Source organism: Capricornis sumatraensis, chromosome 3 (genome assembly GCF_032405125.1).
Source record: "Capricornis sumatraensis isolate serow.1 chromosome 3, serow.2, whole genome shotgun sequence".
Lineage (NCBI taxonomy): Eukaryota > Metazoa > Chordata > Mammalia > Artiodactyla > Bovidae > Capricornis > Capricornis sumatraensis.
In genome coordinates, this window is record NC_091071.1 from 35,549,192 (window position 1) to 35,566,939 (window position 17,748).

The following is a 17,748-nucleotide window of genomic DNA, read 5'->3' on the forward strand; positions in this document are numbered from 1 at the left end:
GATAAAAGCGGGGCTGTGAGAGGCGCCTTTGACCTGCTTTTCAGTTCTAGACAACTTCCTGGTGTGGCTGCAGAAAGTGTGACTTTCCCGACGCGAGCATGGGGCTTTCGTGCGTTGGTCTGCAAACTGCTGTCTTCCCTTTAAAAAAAAAAAAAAACAACTCTAATTCTCCTTTAAGGTTTGCTGGAGTCTGCATGCTGCAAGGCTGCCAATTTGCCTGCCCTCCAGCCATCACCTGTCTGCAGCTCCCCGGCGACCCTGCACCTCAGGGTCTTCGGTTTTCCACCCTTGGCTGTGCTGTTTCTTTTTTCTTAGAGACTGGGGAATTCTCTCACTCTCCCTGGCTTTTTACCTCACACAGACAATCTGATTCAGTCAGAAAGCTAGGATGGCCAAGTCGCAGGCATGGGGCAGCGGGGGGCCCTGGAGATAATCACAGGAGGGTGGTCTGTGCTCTCAGAGGTGGACGCTGGGATCCACCTGGCTTCCACCTTTTGAACAAGTGTTTGCCAGGCAGTGGAGGAAGTCAACGGTGAGCTACTTACCTGGGCTGCCGCGAGGAGTAAACGCCAGCAGTGTGCAGCGTTGTGTTCAGTACAGGGCAGCAGGAACTCTGGATCCAGACAGCTCATGTCCAGGGCTCAGCTCCACCACCTAAAGCTACATTTCTTGGGCATCACCCACCAGGCTTGCACCGCAAGCTTCTGCCTCCCAGTGGGTAGGAGAGTAATGAGAGTACCTACTTCGCCAGTTTGTGAGGATTAAATGAGATAATACTAACGATGAGGATGACAAGCTGCATTTGCTGACCATTTCCTCTGTCAGAATTAAGACTGTTGTGCTTTTCCCCAGGGGCTTCCCTGGCGGCTCAGCAGTAAAGAATCTGCCTGCAATGCAGGAGCTGCAGGAGACACGGGTTTGATCCCTGGGTCAGGAAGATCTCCTGGAGAAGGAAATGGCAACCCACTCCAGTATTCTTGCCTGGAGAATCCCACAGACAGAGGAGCCTGGTGGGCTGCAATCCATGGGGTCACAAAGAGTCGGACACGACTGAGCAACTTAGCATGCATGCACAAGCCTTTACCAGAAATGGCAAGTATGCTCATGGTCCACTACTGGGTATACTTTGGGCTTCCCCGGTGGCTCAGACAGTAAAGAATCCACCTGCAATGCAGGATTACAGGGTTTGGTCCCTGGGTTGGGCAGATCCTCTGGAGAAGGGAATGGCAATCCACTCCAGTATTCTTGTCTGGAGAATTCCATGGACAGAGGATCCTGGTGGGTTATAGTCTATGGGGTTGCAGAGAGTCAGACATGACTGAGCGACAAACATTTTCACTTTCAATGGGTTTTTTTTTTCAGTTATGTTAATACATGAAAATGAACATATTATGTATTAGCTCAGGAAGCTCAGCTCAGGGCTCTGTGGTGACCTACATGAGTGGGATTTGGGAAACGGGGGAGGGTCCAAGATGGAAGAGAGATACATATGACTGATTCGCTTTGTTGCACAGCAGAAACTAGCATAACATATTAAGATATGGATGTGAGAATTGGATTGTGAAGAAAGCTGAGCACCAAAGAATTGATGCTTTTGAACTGTGGTGTTGGAGAAGACTCTTGAGAGTCCCTTGGACTGCAAGGAGATCCAACCAGTCCATTCTAAAGGAGATCAGTCCTGGGTGTTCTTTGGAAGGAATAATGCTAAAGCTGAAACTCCAGTACTTTGGCCACCTCATGCAAAGAGTTGACTCATTGGAAAAGACTCTGATGCTGGGAGGGATTGGGGGCAGGAGGAGAAGGGGACGACAGAGGATGAAATGGCTGGATGGCATCACGGACTCGCTGGATGTGAGTCTGGGTGAACTCCGGGAGTTGGTAATGGACAGGGAGGCCTGGCATGCTGCAATTCATGGGGACGCAAAGAGTCGGACACGACTGAGCGACTGAACTGAACTGATACCCCAATAAAAATAAATAAAATTTAAAATAAAAAAGAAGCTTTTGCTCCACATGTGTGTATACAGATTCGTTTTAGATGCATAAACTGCATAGAGCTGTATGTATAATCAATTGGGTTCTGTAATGTATATCATATCAATAGGGTATATGATTTGAATCTTTGAAATATATATGGACACCAATAAATTATAGATAGAAATGATTTATTGGTAAAAGAAAAAATGCTATATGCCAGACTAAGTGCTTCACATGTTTGAATGCATTTCATTCTTGTAAGAACCCTCCATAGTGGGTATTATCTATTATCTGCACTTTATAGAAAATGTAACTGAAGCACAGAGAGGCTGAGGCTTTCTGAATGCCTCTCTTAAACATGTTCATATATAGACAGCTATGTGTTTATAGTGTAAAGATTACATGTTTTGTAGAAGAGCTGAGATGGTATTCAAACAATGTTAGCTAGTCTCATTATTTTGTTGTTGTCCAGTTGCTAAGTCATGTCTGACTCTTTGTGAGGGTATGGACCCTAACCCTGCCAGGCTCCTCTGTCCCTGGGATTCTCCAGGCAAGAATACTGAAGTGGGTTGCCATGACCTCCTCCAAGGGATCCTCCCGACCCAGGGACTGAACTTACGTCTCATGCATTGCCACGCAGGGTTTTTAGCAGTGAGCCACCTGGGAAGCCTAATCTCACTACTTTTTGTTCTCAATACAACCTACAGCATTTGCTTCCTCAACACCATTAGTTTTAAAAGACCCTGGGGTGTTTTCATCACAGTACTATTTCGCTGCCCAAAATATATTTCCCCTTTGAGGGAAAAAAAAAAAAAAAAGGAAAGTGTTAATCACTCTGTAGTGTCTGTCTCCTTATGGACACCATGGACCTTAGCCCACCAGGCTTCTCTGTCCATGAAATTCTCCAGGCAAGAATACTGGTGTGGGTAGCTATTCTCTTTTCTAGGGAATCTTCCTGACTCAGGGATTGAACCCCAGTCTCCTGCATTGTAGGCAGAATCTTTACCATCTGAACCACCAGGGAAGCCCTTCTGTAGGTCATATACCAGTGATCAAAGCAGGTCAGAGTCAGAGACACATCCTGGTTCCACTACCCTAACTTTCCAGGAGGGTGACTAGGACACTATAAGACTGGGTCTCCTAGGAGATGCTTCAAAAGTGCCCTGGAGCCAGCTGCTCCTAGTCAAGCCCAAATTTCTATCCCTTAGCACTGCAAAAAAGCAGTGAGAAATGGCTGCCTTTGGTCTGACATCAAACATCAGGTTGAATCTTGAGTGATTGTACAGTGAGAGTTTCGTATCCTTCAGAAAAGATTGTGTCTTGTGAATTTACATACAAATCTGTCAAATATATAATATATATAATATGAAGTATATAGTATATGTGTGCACACACATGTACCATCCAGCAGTGAATAAAAAACAAAAATAACCCCCCAAAAGTGCTGTTTTTCATTCTGAGACAAAAATAGCTCTTTTATCTCTACCCTAGAGAGAGTATTTTTTCAGTCTTAACTCTTTAAGTGTGAAAAAATAATCACAGGTTGTCATGAGAAAGCATGAGAGAATGCATGGATAGTACCAGGTGGTCTTTACCAGTGGTAAAGACTCTGCCTGCAATGCTGGAGACTCGGGTTCAATCCCTGGGTCGGGAAGATCCCCTAGAGAAGGAAATGGCAACCCACTCCAGTGTTCTTGCCTGGAGAGTCCCATGGACAGAGGAGCCTGGCAGGCTACAGTCCACGGGGTCGCAAAGAGTTGGACATGACTGAGCAGGTAGGCACCCCTCACTGCAGCTGGCAAGGGACCGAATCAGGACTCAAACTCAGGACACCAGACTACCCTGGTGGTCCAGTGGCTAGGGGACCCCAGTTTGATTCCAGGTCTGGGAACTAGATCCCACAGGCCACAACTAAAAGACCTGTGGCAGGTAAATAAATAAATAATACTGTTTTAAGGAAAGATAGTTCAGATGAGATGAGGCTCTGACCACCTCCCAGGCACTGTCCGTAGGTATAAAGCCTGTGTACCACACCCTCACCTCATCACCTTTTCTTGGCCGGTGAGCTCACCTCTGCCCGCACTCCAGGTGGACAAGGGGAGTGGTTGCCAAACATGGGCATTCATTGGTCAGGAACCGTTTCACTTCTGCCATCCACTTCTATTTTCTTGACACTTCACATTACATATATGTGCTTATTTCCATTTTAGAGAAGAACTGATTTGGGAGATTCTGATGTAAATGACAGCTTTTGTTACCACTACTTGCTGTTCAGTCATGAGCAACTCTTTGCGACCCCATGGACCAGGCAGGTGGGGTTCTTTACCACTGAACTACCAGGGAGGCCCCTATCTCTACTTATATCCTCCTATTTGGACTTGGCAGGGACTCAGCTATAAACCAGCATTTGCAAAGATGGCTATTCTGAGGGAATGGAGAAAGACAGGGAAGCCTGGTGTGCTGCAGTCCATGGGGTCGCAAAGACTCAGACATGACTTACCAACTGAACAACATCATTTCCCCCCTCACCATGTGCCAGGATAAAGGTGGGGACTTCTTTTTTAAAATTGATATAACCTTACATATTTCATAAGGAAAGTACTAGAAGCCCAAGTTCATCACAACCATCACCACCAACATCATCAATAATGAGAGAATTTCTGGAAGAAGATGCAAGCTTCCAGGCCAACAGTTGCTAGACATGACTTTAGGCAAATCATTGGACCTATCACACCATACTGTCTTCATTTGTAAATCAGGGTAGCACTGTCTTCAGGGGTCAGTGGACATAGACCAGTGGAAGCTGATGTAACTTGCACAGTCCCCTGTATAAGTAGTTTCCAGAGAAGGGCACTGGATATACTTGAAATGGTATAATCAATGTTATGAAGACAACTGTCTTACTCAAATCAGCTTTTGGCTCTTAAGAGTTAAGACTTCTTGGTTCTACAGTCGAATGCTGAAAGTTCCCATTGGGCCAGGAGAGCAAGAATGCCCCTTCCGGACTGTCAGACCTGCCACTTGCCTGATGTGTGGTTTGGACACAATCACCTCTTTGGTCTCAGGGTCCTCACCTGTGAATGATAAGCTTGCAAGTTACAAAGTGTTGCCATAAGCCTGTTTCATAGGTTCTTTTGTTTATTCCATGTGCGTGTGTGTTAAGTCACGTCAGTCGTGTCTGATTCTTTGCAACCCTATAGACCTTAGCCCACCAGGCTCCTCTGTCCATGGGATTCTCCAGGCAGGAATACTGCACTGGGTTGCCATGCCCTTCTCCAGGGGATCTTCCCAACCCAGGGATCGAACCCGCATCTCTTATGTCTCCTGTATTGACAGGTGGAATCTTTACCACTAGAGCCATGTGGGAAGCCCTATTTATTCCACATAACAGTATTAAAAGGCAAGTAGTCTTCTCATCATGAATTATGGAGGAGGAGCCTAAGGCACAGAGCTTTGGGTTGTTACCCTTGACTGCAGCGCTTCATAGACGAATCTGCCTGCAATGCAGGAGACTCAGGTTTGATCCCTGGGTTGGGAAGATCCCCTGGAGAAAGGCATCGCAACCCAGTGCAGTATTCTTGCCTGGAGAATCCCATGGAAAGAGAAGCCTGACGGGCTCTAGTCCATGGGATCACAGAGTCGGACACGACTTAGCAACTGAACATGTAGGCACCCTTGACTGCATCTGGAAGGGACTGAATCAGGATTCAAAGTCAGAACACCTGTGTCCACACTCCGTATTTTAAAAACTTTTGTATGTATGACCAATTTGACAGCGGTGTTAAGATAACTAAATGAGATAGGATTACGATGTTATTAAGAAGGACTTCCTTGGTGGCTTAGTGGTAAGAATCCACCTGCCCGTGGAGGAAACACGTGTTTGATCCCTGGTCCAGGAAGATTCCACATATTGCAAAGCAACTAAGCCCGTGTGTCACAGCTACTGAGCCTGTTCTCTGGTGCCCAGGAACTCCAACTACTGAAGCCCACACGCTCCAACTACTGAAGCCCATGCACCCTAGAGCCCGTGCTCCACCAGCAAGAGAAACCACCACCATGAGACGCCTGCACACCGCAACTAGAGAGCAGCCCCTGCTTGCCGTGAATGCAGGAAAGCCCACGCAGCAACCGAGACCCAGCACGGCCAAAACCAAAGTAATTTAAAACATACATACCGTTAAGCAAATGCGGTAGACAATCCAACCCTGGTGGGAGCCTTAAATAATTAAAGAAAATAAGGAATGTATTATTCTTGGTCTTAGTACAGTGTGTGTGCTCAGTTGTATCTGAGTCTTTGCGACCCCATGGACTGCCGCCCACCAGACTCCTCTGCACATGGATTTCCCAGGCAAGAATACTGGAGTGGGTTGCCATTTCCTTCGCCAGGGGATCTTCCTGACCCAGGGATCAAACCAACATCTCCTGCATTGCAGGCGGACTGTTTATCACTGCACCACCTGGAAGCACTTGATAAACATCAACCCTGCCACTTGTTATGATGATTTTTTTTTTTCATCTTCTTCCTACAAGCCTCCCTAATTGTTGTCTGGATAATTAACAGCTTTGCATGGGTGCGTGCATATGTACTAAGTCACTTTAGTCGTGTCCAACTCTTTGTGACCCCCTGGACCGTAGCCCGCCAGGCTCCTCTGTCCATGGGGTTCTCCAGGCAAGAATACTGAAATAGCTTGCCATGCCCTCCTCCAGAGGATCTTTCCCACCCAGGGACTGAACCCAGGTCTCCTGCATTGACAGGCGGATTCTTCACTGTTCGCACCTCTTGGGAAACCAGTTAACGGCTGTACTAAAAGCTCAGACATTAGTAACTGTTTTCATTTGAAATATAAGGTTGTTTTCTGATTGCTGTTTTGTTTTAAACCAAAGGTTGAGGTTTCCACGATGGGGAAATAACTCAGCTTAGTTCTGTTTCTTTCTTAGACATCTGTAGTTGCTCCACTGACTTCTTGGGAACGATGGGTGAGGAAGAGGAGTCATGTGACCCAGCCAGTCGGGTCCCTTGCAGGGTGCCGCCTGGTCTACCCGCGGCGACAAAGCCTGCTGCTTACCTGGGCAGCTGCACCACCTGCCCTGGTGGGCAGAAGAGCAGACTCGTGTGGGCATGACGAATCCACTCTCCCAGGAAACACACAGAGGCCAAAGAATCATAACACCAACTCACGTGGACCTTTTCAGACTAAGCTTTTATTTTTTTTGATATTACAAACCAGTTTTCTTTATTCACAAACCACTGTAAGTGATATAAACACTAATTTCTAAAGACAGATATACACATTTTCTGGGTTTGCAGATTGCGTGAGGTGTGTGTTAAGTCACTATATGCCACACATGATAGTAATTTTTTTTCCATAATTCATAATAGCAATAGTTATTTAGATAAATGAAAACATTCCAAATAAATACCGTTTAAAAAAATCCAAAATGTCTGTTTACATCTCTGACATACATTTTAAAATGACTTATTGGCCTCTTGGAGGAGTGCCTGACAAAAGAGTCTGTAACACCAGTTGGCACCCACTTGCTCTAAATGATTTTATTAAAACTACATACAGTCATGGGGGAAAGTACAGCTCATCAATGAAAATCAAAACTGCAAATTAATTTTACTTGAACCAACACAGTAAGAATTCTATGTTTGTGATTCCAAATACAGTGCAAATTCTGGATTTTGAAATCTGAGACACATGGGAGACTTCGCTTGATTCTCCCAAACCCCCTGTTCCTTCTACCTCACCCCACTTTGGGGTCGGATGCCGTAGCATCTTAATATATCCTTTCCCTCAAAAACATCAACCAGGCACCCGTTGTCATAACACCTTCTCCATGTGGAGGAAGATGAGAATGTCTCAGGAATGCTATCAAGCACCCTCTCCCTTCTTCCCTCCCCCACTGGCAAAAATAATATTTTTCTCTGCTTTTGGACGCTAAGCAGCAGTTTTTCCCCCCGTTTCTCTCTTTCTCTCTCTCTCTTTTTTTTTTTTTGTTTTTTGTGTTTTTTTTTTTGCAAGATCAAGGTGATCTTAGATAGCAAAGCTACAGAAACTCGGTTTTCAAATCTTGTGAAACTTTATTGATGGTTTAATATCCAACCGATCTTACTGCATGCACATTGGATGACAAGAGAAAAGCTGGATCACAAACACTTTTTTTTTTTTTTTTAAGTTTTGTCTGGTTTTGTCTTAAAGCAGAGTTGTTACAGCGGATTGGCAGGTTCACAGCAGTGAGTTGAGAGCTTTACTAAAGTGCGTGCCATACGAAGGCCTGCACTGCACACATGGAAATTGTTAACTATGGCAGCAAAACTACTGGGGATGACTTGCTGCAGGATATATATATATTTTTTTAATTTAAATACAAAAACAGGAAGATCCGTGACAGATACCCCAACTGAGATTAACTTTGTAAACAGAACAACATGAAAAGACTTCGAACAGAAGGAGTATACAGACAAACTGCAATTTTTCGGATGCGTCATTTTGGCCCTGCTTCCGAGGTGGGGGGGAGGGGGGCGTTCTTTAGGGGATGTTGAGGGTGGACCTACTTTTTTTTTGCTTCCTTTTGACAAGTGTCCTGGGCCTTGGAGACAAAAAAAGAAAACTAAAGATATTGATTTGAGAGACTCCTTAGGGATCGGGAAAAAAATGGGAGGGCGGGCTCTCACGGGCTGAAAAATTGCAGGTTGCTTACACAACACAGTCATGTTTCAAAAAGTACCAAGTGGATGAAAATACCATGATTATCTCTACCCAATGATTGCAATACTTGTAAAATGCTTCTATAAATCCGAATATGATTATCATGTAATTCCATAAAAATTATACGTCTTGTCTGTAACAGTTGTTCTACGAGGCTAAAACTAAAGCTTCGAAAGACTGTTTCTAGAACTTAACAACGCCACTGCACAGATGTAAATTTTATACATTTTTTTTCACTGGTACAAAGAATTTAAGTTTTTATTACTTTCTTTTTTTTGGAAAAAAAGAAAAAAATAGAAACAGTGCTTTTTATCACCTTTTTATTAATGTTATTTTTTTCCCTCCCATAATATAAAAGTCAGCAATGATATCAATAATTTATTATACTGGAAGAAATATAAAAAGAATGCTTGCGGATGGCCTAACTAGCAGTCTTTTGCCTAAATAACTAGTGGCTGGTTAAGAAGCTGAATACTGCCGGGTGGAATGGTTGTAAAGGGTGGGTTTGCGCAGCTGCATTCAGCTTGGATGCACAAGTGTTTTTAGAAGCATCCTCTTAACAACCTAACCTTTGGCTTGAACTGACAGTGAGTAACATAGAACCGTTGCTATATGGACGTTGGTGCAGTGGGTCGTTTAGATTCATCAGTTACTTTTTTTTTCCCCTTTCAGCCAAACCCCAGTCCCCACCCCCTAGGTCCCTCCCACCCTTCCCGTTTCATAAAATAAAATAATGCGGATGCAGAAAAGAACATGACTCCTGTAGTCACTTACACTCTTCCCCAACAGCTGATAACCCCAGTAGCTTAATATTCAGCATATATAATTTCATTTACAGAATACAGCACTCTGGATATGGCCCTATACCAGTGTTTAGTCATAGCTAGCATCTCTCTAGATCAACCACACACAAAAAAAACTGCCTACAGCCAGCAACCAAACTACAGAACCTTCGGAAATGAAAGACCCACAATATTAAAATACACAGAACAAAATATCTGAGGTATAAGATAAAAAATGTAATTTTTTTTCCTCTTTTTAATTTAATCTTTTTTTTTTAGATGCTAAAATGATGCACTACTGCATGTATTGCAATACCCAGGCCTCGGAAAGCTTCCTTTTTCCCCACGTTGGAAGGTTGTTTTTTTTGTTTTTTGTTTTTTTTTTAATGGTTTTTGTCATTTAATATGGAGCAAAACGGTTGTATCCCCCTCGGTATATACTAGCCTGCAATGAAGAAAGAACGAGACCCACATCGTCAGCATGGCTCCTAGTCTTGGCATCAGTCAAGGGTGCAAAAGCATTCTGAAACAAAGCAATTTAAGGGGTGTGTTTTTTACATTTTCCTTTTGCAATACGTGGATCATCAAAAAAGACTACTATGTGAAAAAACAGACACTTGGAAACAACCAATATGGAGGCGTCCCCTACCCATCCCGGGTCCACTTTTTGGAGAATTGAAGATACTGCCAAGCCTGACCTCTCCCCACCCCCCAATCGCTCCTTACAACGAAAAATCCCTGTAGAACCAACTTCGGGCGGCCAGTCCTGGGAGCTATAAAGGACTCTGAAACAAATGGGCCGCTGAAGGATTGATGCTGTCTCTTATTCTTGGCTTGTTTGAGTCACTAACAATACTGTGTGTCAAGGAAGCAAAAGCATTTTGAAACAAAGCAATTTAAGGGGTGTGTTTTTTCACATTTTCCTTTCACAACATGTGGATCATCAAAAAAAAAAGACTACTATTTGAAAAAATAGACACTCAGAAACAACCAATATGGAGGCGTCCCCTACCCATCCCGGGTCCACTTATTAGAGAATTGAAGATAGGACCAATCCTGAGCTCCTCTCCCCATAGCTCCTTATAACAAAAATTCTCTGTAGAATCAAATTTGGGTGGCCAGCCCTGGGAGCTAAAAAGGACTCTGAAACAAATGGGCCGCTGAAGTATTGATGCTGTCTCTTAGGGTTGGCCATCTGAGTCACTGATAATAATGTGCTCTGTTGGGAAAGGCTCTGTCTACACTCAAGATGTTGCATGCAGAGGGCTTATTGAATGTCATCATTCAACCCTCTTGGCCAACACTTTCCCCCGGTGGACTGGGTGTTGAAGTGGAGTGGCTGAATAGCGAAAGCGGGACGAACATGTAAGTCCACTCTTTACTTGACTCAGCTGAACAATCTATATGGAAGGTGCTCTTGAGAAGGGAGTTATGTAGATGAATTACTGGATGTCATTGAGCTTGTGCAAAAAATGATAGGTTTCCCAATTATGGCGGAATGTCTACCGCCAAGCTCCAGGGAATTGCCTAGCCATGGTTTTAGACGGCACTTAACTATCTCCTTTTGTGAAAAGTTTTGGCAATGCCAATGAATGCCTCTGGGGCTTTATCTTTAGGAGAACTGATCGTCTTGATCTCAAGCAGAAATCTGCATGCCAAAAAGCTTTGTAATGATTGCATACGCTCTCACGTAATGGGCACGTCTTACTGTACGCTTTTAGTGCATAGAAGTTTGAACAAGTACAGGCAAATTCACCACCCCCCCTTTCGCCTCCCAGTGTTGCCCTCCCCCCAAACCCCTCCCAAAACAAAAACCCAGCCCCACTCCCACCAAAAAAAAAAAAGAGACAACTCCCAAACTGCTTCCTTCTAATTCCTTATGTACTAGGCACACACACAAAGCGTGCCTCTCTCTCTATTTTCTTTCCTGGGCGACTATGACTTTAAACATGAATTGTAATAGGGGAGGAGAGGCAGTCAGATTCTCAGCTGCCTGACAGCAGAGGCCTGGAACTGTGCAGCTTAGCTCCTCTGAGGTCTGTGGTGGGGCTGGAACCTTGGGGCTATGTGAATGAGCGGCAAGGGAGGGAGGGAAAAAAAAAAGAAAACAAAAAGTTCTGCATTGACACTGCATTCCGTTAGTGATGGATTTCATTATCAACATGACTAATTATTCCATTAAGGTAAGTGCTTGGCTAGGTGAGACTTGCAAAATGAGAAATATAATAACTTACATGCACGACATTGCCAAGAAATTAAGACATTTATCAAGTTTACTGGGAGGATTAATGTGGCATTTTTTAGCTGCTGTTAGCACAAGAGACAAATTCAATTAAGGGAAAGTGAGAGGATGTCAGCCGTCAACCCATCCTGAGATCCCAGCTGGGGGGAGGGGCGGCCGGGGGCCAGGGGAGGGGGGCAAGGAAGAAGCGAGGAAGAGGAGGAAGCGGAACTCACCATGGCACCAACGCCGTAGGTGGGGGCTGGAGCAAGTGTGTGGTGGTAGGGGTCGGTAGCATAAACTCGTCCGTAACTAGAAGGAAGACAGAGGGGAAGATTAAGCCATAATATGTGATTAACGAAGTAACAATAACAACCGTAAAACACAAAATACCAAGACAGTGTGGAGGGGCCCTATCCATCTTGAGAAATAAGAGACGCATTCCAATTGGCCACGTAACATGAGAAAAGTCCATCTTATACAACACATTCCTGTGTCCACTTAACATCGCTGGTGATAAAAGTATGTGGAGTGTGTGTGTGTCTGTGTGTTTCCTCTCTCTCTCATACAACCCTTTCTACACTGGGTTGGAGGCAGGCAACAGCTTGAAAGAGTGATTTTAAGAAAGCCAGGAACCACAGAGGACCCGTTATAATCAAGACAGATTGTTCTCTTTTCCTAACAAAGTTGTCACCAATCAAGTGAGACAGGGTGGGCCAAAAAGGGCCCAGTCTTTACAGTTAGGGTCCAACATGTCAGAATGGGAAAGAACAGATGTATTCAAACAGAAGCATCCTTGAAGGCTTTGTGGGACCTCCCTCCCCACTCAAGAATTAGAGCCTGATTTGATTTTTGAGTCTATCACCCCAGAACTTCTATCTCATCAATCTCTAGCCAGGTTCTGGGAAGTGATACATTTTAAACAATATTTCTCTTTTTTAATAGTTTTTTTTTTTGATATGAATCATTTTTAAAGTCTTTATTGAATTTGTCACAATATTGCTTTTGTATTATGTTTTGGTTTTTTGGCCACAGGGCATGTGGGATCTTAACTCCCTGACCAGGAATGGAACCTGCATTGGAAGGCAAAGTCTTAACCACTGGACCGCCAGGAAGTCCCTTGAACAATATTTCTTGATGACATTTCCTTATATCTGAGGATTTTTTCCTCCTCTCTCTACCATCCTCCTTCCACTGCTCTGACGCCCAGCACAGGCTTTAAAAGAAAAATGTAGAAGAGATGGACACCTAATGCATTGGATGAACACTGCAACTCATCAGATATTAGAGCTCAGAGAGATTAGGTCATTTGCTCAAAGTCACAGAGCTAGACAGAGTCAGAGCTAATCCTTGAATCTCTCAGGGCAACTCTCATGCTCTTTCCATGGTTCCAGATACCCTTCCTTGAATGGCCTGCCAGATATCTTGTTAGAGAGAGTTTGAACGCTGCTGTTTTGGTAATGATCACACCTGAGATGCAGGAGAAGTTAGGTGAGGGTCTCTGGAAGCAAAGCCTGAAATGGAGGTTCTTCCGCTCCTGATTTGTTGGGGGCGGTGCATTTAAGAGGAGGGAGAGGCAAGCAGCTCAGAGAAAGGGAAAATAGAGAACCAAGGGTGTATCAGTTCTGAGCTGAAAACTAACTTCTCCCTAATCCTGAGTTGCACCCCAAAGTTGATCCCAGCTGGAGGCAAGTGGGTTGGCTTTTTAATGCTCTTGTTAGTTAAGCACTAGCTGTAGACTTCCTAGAAGGGCAGAGGATAAACTTCCTACTTGCAGTGATTCTTTGGGAGAGGGTAAGTCTCTGCAGAAAGAGGCAGTTGGGTACCATTGGCGACCAACATTCACAGTGGCTAGGGGAGGGATAAACCAGCCACTAGATGGGGTAGGTGTTAATTATCAATGGCTTTTGAATCTTGAACACTCCTTTAAAGAAGGAAGGAACAAGCCAGGAAGAAGTCATTGGTCTATACTATCAACCTTGGGGTCAAATTTGCATTGACTTTATTCTTTTCCTCCCCTGTCTGTCCCTATTTGCCTTCTAATCTTCCTTCTCATACTTGATGGATAAAGAATGCACTGGATGGATCTCACATCGTGAAGCCTGAGAAGGAAGAACCAGGGAGAAAACCTTCTAACTCTCAGGCTCTGAGTTAGACTCCAGATTGGGGGAAAAAAAAAAAAAAGATTATACTAACCTCCTGATTCTGGGGAAGATTGAGGCAGGAGGACAAGGGGAGCAACAGAGAATGAGATGGCTGGATGGCATCATCAAATCAATGGACATGAGTTTGAGAAAACTCTGGTAGATAGGGACGGACAGGGAAGCCTGGGGTACTGCAGTCCATGGGATAGCAAGGAGTCAGACACGACTTAGTGACTGGACAACAAAATACTAAGCTCTCATTGGACATGCTTTACTCCCAAGCCCTCTGCTTGTTTCAAAGGTCACTGAGCTCAAATCATCTACACGAGTCTTCTGCCTGATCCTCAAAAGTGTCAACATTCAGCATTCTCCTGATCCCCCAAAACAAACAGGAGTTTCTTTTCTGAGATGAATCTCTCAGTGAAACTAACAAATAGGCAAGCCCTTCTTGCTTGCATTCCTTGGGACATCCTTTGTGACTTTGACTCACTGAAACTGCCTTTAATCAAAGATTCCCCCTCTCTCAGGGAGGGAAAAAAAAAAAAAAAGCAGATGTATGTCCAAGACAGGGTGTGTTAAAGCAAGAAGAATGATGACTTTTTGAAATAAATCTTTTATTCATGGAGGTTACTCATGAAACTGGGGCATTTACCCCTAATTAGAAGCAGCTACTAATAGGGAGAAAAGAACATGATGGATGACTTTGGTGTTGATTTTCATTTCATGAGAAAATAAAGTCTGTCACGGATCTGGAGGGAAAAAAAAAAGTAATAGGATTATTTTTAATGTATTTTCGACTGGCAAAGCTGGTTATAGGAACTGGCTATAAACTGCAAAAGTGAACTAAAAATGCTTGGATATTTACTAAATGATGCCACAGCGTGGTGTTCCTCCAAAACAAGTGGTGAAGATGCTAATTCAGAGCAATGATTAGTAGTTTTATTTTTTTTTTTAATTTGGGGACTGATTTTGCTGTGGCAAAAATGTCCCATTTTGAGGAGACAACAGAGTGGTGATCTGAATGTGAAAAGGTAACCCCCCACTTCTCCTCTCACATCCTTTAATGGTCATTCATTGATAATTCTGGGCCGAGCGTCAGCCTCCGTAGAAAAATCAAGCTAACAGTGTGGCAATGTTCCCTTCCAGGGCAGAAGAAAAAGAGAGCAGCGCCGAAGTGGTCCTCATAAATGAGCAAGCTCCTTTTTGCTCCTCAGGGTGACCTCTACCTTCAGAATCCGATGGTTTTATTATGATTAATAAATTTCATCTCCACAGAGGAAAAGGGACCATGTCAGCTCAAACTGAAAGCAAGGAGGCTTCTTTTCAAATGCTAATCCCGAAACACGCCTTTCCGGGACACCACCATTTAGACACAAGGTTATCAGGGAAGATGGGGACTGGAGTTCCACTGAGGCTTCGGGGATGCTGGCCACACCAGTGACCTCCAGCGGCGGAGCCCAGAGGAAGAGGGCTGGTTCCCAGGGACCTCGGCAGGAAGGATGGGGAATGCCCGGTGGACACCACGTGGAGACAGACCCGGCCTGGCATCACCCTGCGGACCAGCCATCCCTGCCGAAGCGGGACAGGGCTCGCCGTGGCCCCACAGCCCCCAGGTCAAAAATTACAGATGAAATCTGAGACATGGCCACGTCACTCACACTCTCCCCACCCTGACATAAACCACTGGTATTTCATCAGAACCAAATCAGAAGCAGTCATTTATATCTATATCTGTCTATCTGTCATCTGTCTCGCTGTCTGTCTCTCTATTTATCATCTATGACTTGTCTGCCTGTCTATCACCTATCATTTATCACTCGGTCTCAATCATCTATCAACCATCTGTCTCTCCATCATCTGTCTACCTCTATCTATCCTCTGTCTATCTGCCAATTATCTATCTATCTATAATCTGTCTATTATCTATCTATCTATCTGCCTAGCTGCCTATCACCTATCTTTCCATCTATTTAAATATAAACCTATATCAACCTAATCATACTAAACGGCCTTGCTTAAAATCCTTCAATGATTTCCCACTTATCCTAGAATAAAATCCAACTTGCCCGAGTCACCCCTGCCCCGCTCTCACCCCCATCTCACTCCCAACCCCACCCCTTGCTCATTAGGACTCCCAGGACACGGGCAAACTCATTCTCCCCTTGGGACCCTGGCCGTGCTCATCTTCCATCTGAGCTGCTCCCTTTCATCCTTGACCTCTCAGCTCAAACGTCAGCTCCCGAGCGGTGCCTGCCTCCTTGACTGCTCTTTCTTAAGCACACTTTCCAACCGCATCCCCATCCTTCACATCATGAAGCAGATCTCCATTCATTTTGGTGACTTACTTCCAGACTTGACTGTGTATCTGTGCCCCCTCTGGAATGCCAGCCCCACCCCACCCCCAGGGGCTGGGCTGAGTCTATCTTGTTTCCTCCTTTCTCTCCATTGTCTGCTGCTGCTGCTGCTAAGTCGCTTCAGTCGTGTCCGACTGTGCAACCCTATAGACGGCAGCCCATCAGGCTCCCCCGTCCCTGAGATTCTCCAGGCAAGATCACTGGAGTGGGGTGCCACTGCTTTTTCCAGTGTCTAGCACAGCACAAACTATGGGGCAGGTGAACGAGGGAGCAAGCCAATGCCACTTGTTGAGTGAGGGAGGGCTAAGGAGAGACAAGAGGCCTGGGAAGACCCTGGTATCCACCATCTGTCAGTGCCACGCTCCTAGGAGCTATGCTTTCTAAAGATTCTATATCACCTGCTCCCAGAGCCAACCAAAACACTTCAAGATGCTCAGAAAAAAGTTCCTTGAGTCTCAAAATACACAGTGTGTTATTTCCCATCACCCCTGAGAGTTCACAGAGACCAAGTTGCCATTAAGTTCATCACTCCCTTCTCCAGGGGATCTTCCTGACCCAGAGATTGAACCCATGTCTCCTGCACTGCAGGCAGGCTCTTGACTGAACCAGCAAGGAAATCCAAGTTCATCGAAGGGAAAAAAAACAAACAGTCAAAGTGAAACAAGATAACTGCTCTGCTCTCTAGTTTGCTGTAGCTCAACGCCATCATGAACCTTCCTCTGTTTTGGACCTTTGTGACAAGAAAGCCAAGAGGCTGGCCTGCCCCACGGAGGACAAAGGCTCGGAGCCAGAAGATCCAGGCTCAAGTTCTCCCTTTGTGCCGCCCTTGATCAGTGATGCAGGGAACTTTCTCTGAACCTCATTGTCCTTGTTTGTAACATGATTCTGCTCAGTCTGAGCTCTGCCTAATTCACAGATAAAGCACATGAAAGGAAACCAGGGGCATTTAAAAGCCATCTACAGAGATGGGAGACTATGATAACAAGGATTCTTCTACAGAATTTCATAAGCCGACCTCTCACTCCTGCCCAGCTGTTTGGTCTGCAGAAGCACCCAAAGGATCAGGATTGCGTGTAGTTCTAGCGATCAACTCACAGATGCTTTCGGAAGTGAAGCTCTGTCTCATTTATGAATTACACATATAGTTTCAATGGCTATATTTGAACTTGATATGCTGGAGTCAAATGAATACATAAGTTGCATATTGAATGGGAAATATGAACCCATGTTTGTGAAAGAGCTTTGTCAATTCGACTGAGAAATGTAAATACTACTTATTATTAACATCTTGTAAGTCCAGCTGCAACAAGCTGGGTGTGAATGAAATACAGTAGGGCCACGTGGGTACCGTGCCCCTGGGTTCTAACAGTCAAGTGGTTTTCCTATAGGGGCACAGGAAGAACACTGTCATTAACTCCACTCCATAGAGTTCACTCTGTATATTTGAATTCACAGTCTTTATGCTCCTGAGAACTTTTAATCTTATTTCAGCATCACCTCCCCACGTCTCCTATCCCAAAGATAGCTGGGGTGGGGTGGGGGTCCCTGGGGGCAGAA

At 44.7% G+C, this 17,748-nt stretch overlaps 1 protein-coding gene across 10 annotated transcripts in view; it reads right to left on the bottom strand.

The window, feature by feature from the left end:
• Positions 1-9,872: 9,872 nt before the first annotated feature.
• Positions 9,873-17,748, bottom strand: part of RBFOX1 (RNA binding fox-1 homolog 1) — a 431,904-nt gene continuing 424,028 nt past the window's right edge. For 7 of the 10 annotated variants that reach the window (XM_068967487.1, XM_068967484.1, XM_068967480.1 and 4 more), the window contains 2 exons: positions 11,930-12,005; positions 9,873-9,995 (listed from right to left, as the gene is read on the bottom strand). In XM_068967487.1, the coding sequence (XP_068823588.1) occupies positions 9,873-9,995; positions 11,930-12,005 (199 nt within the window). Of the gene's footprint in view, positions 9,996-11,387; positions 11,536-11,929; positions 12,006-17,748 lie in introns of those variants that run through there. The other 3 variants (XM_068967485.1, XM_068967488.1, XM_068967479.1) reach the window with 2 other exon arrangements.